Source organism: Lampetra planeri, chromosome 20 (genome assembly GCF_965212315.1).
Source record: "Lampetra planeri chromosome 20, kcLamPlan1.2.h2, whole genome shotgun sequence".
In the NCBI taxonomy this organism is placed as follows: domain Eukaryota; kingdom Metazoa; phylum Chordata; class Hyperoartia; order Petromyzontiformes; family Petromyzontidae; genus Lampetra; species Lampetra planeri.
Genome location: NC_136126.1, coordinates 99,150 through 107,704, shown reverse-complemented (window position 1 = coordinate 107,704; position 8,555 = coordinate 99,150). Strand labels below are relative to the sequence as shown.

The window sequence follows — 8,555 nt, the reverse complement described above, 5'->3', positions numbered from 1 at the left end:
GTCAGTCACAATACTTAAGCTACATTAATGGAATAGTGCATTGATATTTTTCATGCTTTATTATTTATTCAAATTTATGACAATTGTTATCGTTTGGCCAATGGAATGATCAGTCCAGAACAAGAATCGATTAGACACGGAATCGTTAACTACAAATCGTTGGCGTACGTGATGACGTCACCAATGCGGGTGGAAGTGGTCGGCGTGATGACGTCACTGCGCGTCCAAAGTGGGGCGCTGCCTCTACATTCCCTACAGCGGATACGCGGCTTGACGCTCACGCGTCTTCTCATTGGTGGAACCGCCGCGAAGGGGCGGGACGTCTTGCACTTAACACGCAGCCATTGGCTGAATATCAACGTGGCTTCGCCTCCTCCACTAACGCTGACCAATCACGCGTGAGGCGGCAGGGCTTCCCGGCCGATGCGCGCGGGGAAATATGAAACAGCCCCGGAGCGAGGAGGAGGAGAGAACCGCGGGAGGAGACGCCGCCGAGGGTCGGGAGAGAGGCGGGGGACACGGAGAGAGAGGCGGGGACACGGAGAGAGACGCGGGGACACGGAGGGAGACGAGGAGAGAGGCTGGGACACGGAGAGAGACGCTGAGGGTCGGGAGGGAGACGCGGGGCTGAGCCATGAAGTTCGCCGAGCATCTGTCCGCGCACATCACACCCGAGTGGCGGAAACAGTACATCCAGTACGAGGTGCGGGCAATCCGGCTTGAGGGGGTGCAGGGTGAGGGGTGAGGGGTGTTGTAGAGTTAGGAAGGGGTAGAGGGTGGTGAGGCTTGAGGGGTAGCGGGTCAAGGGTACAGGGTGAGGGGCACTGGTTGAGAAGCGAGGGGTCGGGGGACAGTGGTGCGGGGATAAGGGCTACAGGGTCACTCGAGGTCGAGGCTGCTGCCCCACGGCTCTGCTGCTGCCCCTGCCCCCCTTGTGACCCGCGTCTGTGACCCGCGTCTGTGACCCGCGTCCCGTCCTCTCCCCTCTGCAGGCGCTCAAGCAGACGCTCTACGCCGCCCACGACCAGGCGCCGGCGCCAGAAGGTAGGCGGGCGGCAGCAGCGTTTGTCCTGACCGGGGTGGTGACTGGAGTGGTGTGGTGAGGGGTGGGGTGGTGAGGGGTGGTGTGGTGAGAGGGGTGGTGTGGTGAGAGGGGTGGTATGGTGAGAGGGGTGGTGTGGTGAGGGGTGGTGTGGTGAGAGGGGTGGTGTGGTGAGAGGGGTGGTGTGGTGAGAGGGGTGGTGTGGTGAGGGGTGGTGTGGTGAGGGGTGGTGTGGTGAGGGGTGGTGTGGTGAGGGGTGGTGTGGTGAGGGGTGGTGTGCTGTGTTTACGTGTTGTTGTTGTGGTGTGCTGTGTTTACGTGTTGTTGTTGTGGTGTGTTTACGTGTTGTTGTTGTGGTGTGTTTACGTGTTGTGGTGGTGTGCTGTGTTTACGTGTTGTTGTGGTGTGCTGTGTTTACGTGTTGTTGTGGTGTGCTGTGTTTACGTGTTGTTGTGGTGGTGTGCTGTGTTTACGTGTTGTGGTGTGCTGTGTTTACGTGTTGTTGTTGTGGTGTGCTGTGTTTACGTGTTGTTGTTGTGGTGTGCTGTGTTTACGTGTTGTTGTTGTGGTGTGCTGTGTTTACGTGTTGTTGTGGTGTGCTGTGTATACGTGTTGTGTATTGGTGATTTCTTGTTTACGTGCATTGCTTTGTGTGTTTGCCTGTGTTGTTTTTGTGTGTTATTTTGGTGTGATGTGTTTCCTTGAGTTGTGTTTGCATGTGGTCTTTTGATCTGCTTGCGTGTTTTGTGTTGTAACTGCAGGGCGCAGCGAATGTAATTTCTGGTCTATGAGGTTTGGGCTATAAATGGTGCAAGCCCTTCCGTGGCAATCTGAGCTCAGCGCAGCGGCCCCACTTCCAGGGCCTTGCGAGTGTCTCCTCTCTCTCCCTCTGCGCCCAGTGCAACAGCAATGTGGGTCGACTTGGCACCCAAACTCACACTTCAGCAGCTCTGGGTGTCAGGCTTCAAGGCCCTGGGCATCTGCCATTGAAATACACAACACACACATTGATGTACACAACACACACATTGACATACACATTACACACGAGGCCTGTGGGACAGTGTTAGCAACACATTATACACTTCCTTAAGTTTTAACATTCATGTTGTTATGGAGAATAACAGAATATTATAAGCAAACAATTTCCTGCTTTCAATATCTTTTCCTCAACATAAAAAAGGCAAGTATTTTTTCCACATCCCATCAGTCGCACGGCCTTCTGGGAGTGCCGAGTCAAGCTGCATTGGTTCAACACAAGCAAATGCTGCACCAGTTTTCACATCTATTTCCCACCCTAGGAAAACATCTCTCAGTCAACTGTTGTTGATTCCAGTGTTGAGTTATGTTTGAACTCGAGACGAGTGGCGATGCGTGGTGCCTGCTTGGCAGTGGAGCTCCCTGCCAGGCCAGAAGCGGAAGCCAATGTCTGGGATGGAGCACCGAGTTCCTACCTCACTGCATTTGATCCAATTCAATGTAAAGCAGCCTGGTGTGTTGATCCAGCATTCACTGCAGTCACTCACTCGCGGGCAGTACCCTCCTTATAACTCTTCTATCACTCCACTCCATGGTTACTGGTCCTGTGAACATCACTCACCGATTCATCCACCCATGTTGACCACTCGGTCTACCACACTGCAGGTCACAATCACACAGACACTCACCTACCCACTCATTCGCAGAACAGGTCACAACACTGATCTTTCTGCTTGATCCACTTTGGAATAACCTCCCATCGTCCTTTTCCAAAGTTTTTATAATACGCCTACTTAATTCAAGTCACTTCGTCACTTTTTTCTATTACAACTTTGATAATGCTATTTGTTGCTGGCCGTTTGACGTTTTGGGCCTGTGGGCCTGTGCTCAGCAACTAGCTTTAAAAAGAACCCTAATAAAATATAGAACAAAACTTTTAAATGTGAAAACAATGTGTGTGTGAATATTATCTTGAGAGACAGAAAGAGAGAATACATGATTCAGAGAACATATGTAGGCTAATGACAACCAAATTAAAGTCAAGGCAGATAAAACCAAATAGAAATTGGAACAAAAAAAACTGAATAGAAATCGGACCAAAATGAACTGCATTGCAGGGCTTGTTGTGTAGCAGAGTGATGGAGCATCGCCGTTTCGGTGGCACTTTGCTTCTTTCACTCGTGGCAACACCACCCAGTCTCCCTCTCCCAAATCTTCTCCTGCTTCTTCTGTATTCTCTCGCTCTCTCTGCCGACTTGTTCATACCCACCCGAGGAGTTTCCGCGGCACCGCGAGCCCTTGCTGGACGACCACGTGCCCATCAATAATGGATCGTGCCTCTAATGGGAAAGCCATGTTGTGTGTTTTGCTATCGAGCGAGCGGCTTGTGGGCGGGGATGGGGGGCTGCCCATCCCCTCGGTGGCTCTGCGAGCTCCTCTGCGCGATTGCAAATCGCGAGTCTTTGTCCGGTCGAGCGGAAATCCGCCCCGTTACACGCGCACAGGAAATTGCAGCCTGAGGCACAGCCAGCATAGCACGTGTACACCAGGGCTGAGGATATGTGTGTGTTGTATCATGTGTGTCATGTGTGGTGATGTTAATCATGTGGTGGTAATGTTTGTGTTTCGTTGGTGTGCTAATGTGTTTATTGGGGGTGTATGTGGGGTGTGATTTGTGCGTCTCGTTTGTGGTGTGTGAGTACCTGGTGCGGTGTGTAAACATCACGAGGGAGACAAAGGCGGCCGGGCTTGGTGCTGGCCACTCACCCCCTCGTGTACCCTGCCGGCCTTCATAGGTGCTCGCTAACAGCCCTTGCTCCTACAGCCTGTTAAGGCTATATGGGGCGTCTTTGTATGGGGCCGTATTGTCTGGTGGTATGTATCGGGACGTCGTGGTTGTTTTTAACGGTGTTTTTCTAACGTGACATTCAGAGATACAGAGAGCCAAGAGAAGGCAACGCAGTTGCCGTGATTGAAACAGAAAAACACTTACGTGGGGAGACAATCAAAGCGAGATTTACTGATGCGGAATTCAGCAATTGTACACCCGCAGTGGCAGGCTGATGCCTACGATGTCACGTATTACAATATCATGTAATACTATGTCATCTATTATTATGTCATGTTATGTATTACTACGTCTTGTATTACCATGTCCTGTTATGTATTACTATGCCGGCTACGTGGTAGAGCGAGCGACACACAATCAGAAGGTTTACTAATAGGGTTTTTCCCCTTTTTTCTGGCAACAAAACTGACACCTTTTGCAAGGAATCATGTTTGCATTAACCACAATACTTGCAGTCAAATGCAAACAAAAAACAATACTCTGATAATGTATGCATTGTCCTTGAAACTGATTGGTCCACACCAGAGACAGCTTTCATTTAGAGCCTAGTCTCATATGGTGTTCGACCAGATGACGCCAAAAGGCGCCTTGAAAAAGGTGTCAGTTTTGTTGCCAGAAAAAAGGGGAAAACCCCTCTTAGTGTATTTTGGTACTGGCAAAGGAGGTCCCATGAAATCAAAAGGTTCTCAGTTCAAATCATATTTGTACGGATATTGAACTTCTTTCGCACTGTACGTATTTGCGGGGTTGACTCAGCCCATCTTCCTTACGGTGGGGTCGACACAATGATTATAACTTCTTGGGGAAGTCAACTGGTTGTCGTCCTATGGATGGCCTCAACGTGGCCAAGCGCTGTAATCGGCCATAATGGAGGTTTTTTGGGGTTAGATCGCGTAAATATATAAATGTGTCGTTAAACCCGCCACCACCCGACACAGCCAATTAGTAAGGTTTGTCACGTAAACAGAACGTGCCAATTCGTCTCTAGTACAACAGACCGGTGTGTTGGAGAACAAAGCCACAACATTTACAATCTGAGTACGACGTTTCACCAGTACTTACAACTAGCTTCATCAGGCGACAGCCAGATTTATGGAGAAATCCTCTTCTTAGGTTTTTTCGGTAAACGTGACTTTACCGAAAAAACCTAAGAAGATGATTCCTTGCAGTCACGAAAGCTTCAAATCTAGAAAGAAATCCTCCTGTTTCGTTCCTTAAATCGAGGAGTAGATGTGATGACAACACTTGTGTGCTCTTCCTGCGTGTGAAACTCGCTGTAATCAGGATATGAGCACCAGCTCAATGCTCATTTAAGCAGGAAGTAACTCATTTACTGTGACTTATTGATGTTGGTAGACAAATATGAATGTACTGTATATGTACTTTTAAGCTTTAAGTTATAGGTAACGGTTTTCCAAATATGGGGGTGTGTGTAGGGTGTCTGGTGTATGGTGGTGTGCATATTGTGTGGTGTGCATAGTGGTGTGTATCGTGTATCAGTTTAACAGCAGAGGTCTCACTTTGAATCAGTCGAGCGGCAATATCTTTTCATCGGTTGCGTAACGCTGTATGGAAGCTACCTGGTCTGTCACTCCGCACGAAGCTTCAGGTCTTCTCGGCCACAGTCATTCCCTCCCTTCTCTACACTTGCGAAACGTGGACCCCCCTAATGGAGCATCTTCGCCGGTTCGAAACATTTAGGCTGGCCTGCCTACGATCCATCCTGGGTTTAACCAGGCTGGATTGTGTGAGGAGCTCACAAATCCTTGAAAGATCTGGGCAAAGTCCCATCGGTGAGCTCCTCCAGCAGGCAAGGCTGCGTTGGCTGGGTCATGTAGCCCGCATGCCCAGCCACCGCATGCCTAAACAGCTTTTGTTTGGCCGGATCGAGGGGGCTAAACGGGCGTGGCAAGGTCTAGAGAAGAGATGGAGTGATGTGGTACAGGAGGACTTGGAGCTGAGTGGACTTGCCGATGACTGGTACCAGCGGTGTCAAGATCGGCCTCTGGAGGAGGCTCGTGAAGGACGCTACTGGGTAGTTGGAGGCAGTCGCCCTCCAACAACAATGGAGGGCGGAGGAGCGACGCTCACAACAACGAGCGGAGCGCCGGGTGGCTAAAGCACAGCAAGTTGGCACAGAAGGGCACAGGTGGTGCATCAGCCAGTCATCTCGGTCATCTCAGTCGACCCGTGGCATCTGGGTCTGCCCCATGACCTCCTGCCAGCGGGCGTTCGACACTTCACGTGGCCTCAAGGTGCACATGGCCTGGCGCAAGCGTCGTGGTGACGTCACCGCCACTTAGTGGCGAATGGCGGTTGTTGTATCGTGCATGTGATGGTGTGTCTGGTGTATCGTGTGCATGGTTGTGTGCGGTGGTGTGTGTGATGTTTTTGTAGTGTAAGGTGGTGTGTATGATGTGTGTGGTGGTATGTATTGTGTGCGTGGCGGAATGTGATGGTGCGCATGGTGCCATGAAACGCCACTGCAGCAATGATTACTGCTATCATCAGGTTTTTCCCCTTTGTTCTGCTTTGTCTTTGGAGGTGGATGGGACAGGAAAGCTTTTTGCATTGGCTGTGATTGGCAGGCCTGACGCTGCCCTGTGACCCCAGCAGGGAAGCTTGTGCCTTGATTACCTCATCGGTCGACCCCATGACCTCACTGGCTTGCGTGTGTGGGTGGTGTGCTGCTTTGTGCTGCCTGTCGCTTATGCTGATCCAAGCGCTTCTCTCATCAGCGCTGGTGGCACTGAGCTCCTGTCGTTTCTGCCATGAGGTTCTCCCACTGTTGGAACTGTTACACAGCATCCACAGTGACAGATGTGGCTAGTACTTATTAGAATTACACTTGTTGACCAGGAACCCCTCACTGAGTATCAAGACTGTTGTTGAGGAGGGGGTCCTGTTAAATGTTCACAGTACGGGGGAGATCGATTGTGATGTGTTTCTGAGTCATGTAATTGTAAAAGTGTAATTGTTGATGTTTGGCAAATTTGGACCACAGTGGTCTGCCCTTCTTTGAACAACGTTATGGGATCTTGAACATCCACAGAGTGAAGCAGACAGGCACAGTACGTTATGGTTAAAATACACCGCAGTTAACTTAACATGGAGGATTTTACAGCCAATATTATGATTCATAATAGATTTTTGGGTTAGGCCACAATGATTTGATCAAATTTCTGTCGTAAGACCCTATACCACCTGACATTCAAACAAATGATATTGTCACGTGCCAATTGTTGTTTCAGCTCACCGTGGGTAAGGCGAAGAACAATTCTCAACCAAATGTGAATACATTTCGCTTGAAACTTCATCAAGCATCTTCTGGACATAAACCAGGAAGTTGGAACAAAATCCAGTTATTCAGACTTCCTGGATATATTCTTGTACACTTGGCAATTTAATTAGTTTGGCTGTGTCAGGTGGTGAAGGGTCTTAGAGCATACATTTGGTTCGATTATTACATAGCCTAACCCAAATATCAATCGTGAAATGCACACCCCAGTATTAACCACGGCGGCCTGCCAGATGGAACCACGAAGGTCTCCCACGAGCGGCAAAGCCGTTGCTGCTGGGCCACCTCGCTACCCCACTGCCGTCCACGCGCCCCAGCGGCGCTCGTGTCGCCTGCAGTGGCCCCACTGCACCGGCGAGCGCTGCAGCTCCGCACGAGACGCACCCTTTGGTCCTCGTGGGGAGAGACCGGCGCCGTCTGAACAAGGTTATTTATCGTGAAGCATCCTAGAGGAAACATTTCTGCCTTCTAATGGTGCAGTAGTAATCATAATATTCATGGGGAATTGTTACCGTGTTTGGCTAATATCGTGGTTCTCTTCGTTCTGTCGCCACTGAAGCCGAGTGGCCTTGTGTCGTTGCAGCTGTTATGTATGCATGTTGAACTTCTTTCGCACCGTATGTGCCCAACCGTGGTTTGAAAGTAGGGATAGAGGGAGGGAGAGATGAGATGGGGGGAGAAGGGGAGAGAGGAGTTGAGAGGAGGTCGGGGGGTAAGGAGGGAGAGGGAAGGAGGAGGGGAGACGAGAGAGGAGGAGGAGAGGGAAAGAAGGGGAGGGAGAGGGGGGGGGGCTTGCAGCTGAAAAGCGAGAGCTTTGTGCCGCAGGTGATGATCGCTTGTAATTTGCGGCGCTGCGGCTGCGGGAGCTCGTTAATAGCGGCCGCTCGTCAATATGTAAATTCTGCCAAGTGGTGACTGCAGGGAGGGACTGTGGGAGGAGGGGTGGAAGTCCACAGCAGCAGTTTATCCATTGAGTGTCGGCCTCCTCTGCTGTGGGACTTGGCGCGGCTGTAGAATTTATGAGGGTTGTTTACCAACTCGTTGCATTGACACATTTAAGAATTTGCTTTTGCTCGAGCAGCTCGGAGCACTCTGCACGTGATGTGTGACTTGCATCACACATCATCTCAAACATTTGAAGGGCTCTCACAATTCGAGATTTGAAGCTTTCGTGACTGCAAGGATTCATAGTTTTAGGTTTTTTCGGTAAAGTCACGTAGGTAAAAAATAAAATGTAAATTAATAAAAGTAATAATAGTAATACAATTAAATAAATCACGACGTTTCGGAGGCAACACTTGTAATTTGCGGCACTGCGGCTGCGGGAGCTCGTGTGTTGCCTCCGAAACGTCGTGATTTATTATTTTATTTCTATTACTACTTTTATT

At 50.0% G+C, this 8,555-nt stretch overlaps 1 protein-coding gene across 1 annotated transcript in view; it reads left to right on the top strand.

Annotated features, from left to right (window-relative positions):
- The first annotated feature begins 471 nt into the window (after positions 1-471).
- The window catches only part of XPR1 (xenotropic and polytropic retrovirus receptor 1), a 42,435-nt gene continuing 34,351 nt past the window's right edge, over positions 472-8,555 (top strand). The window contains exons 1-2 of the mRNA XM_078603122.1: positions 472-703; positions 993-1,044. Of these exons, the coding sequence (XP_078459248.1) occupies positions 635-703; positions 993-1,044 (121 nt within the window). The 5' untranslated portion in view covers positions 472-634. The remainder of the gene's footprint in view (positions 704-992; positions 1,045-8,555) is intronic.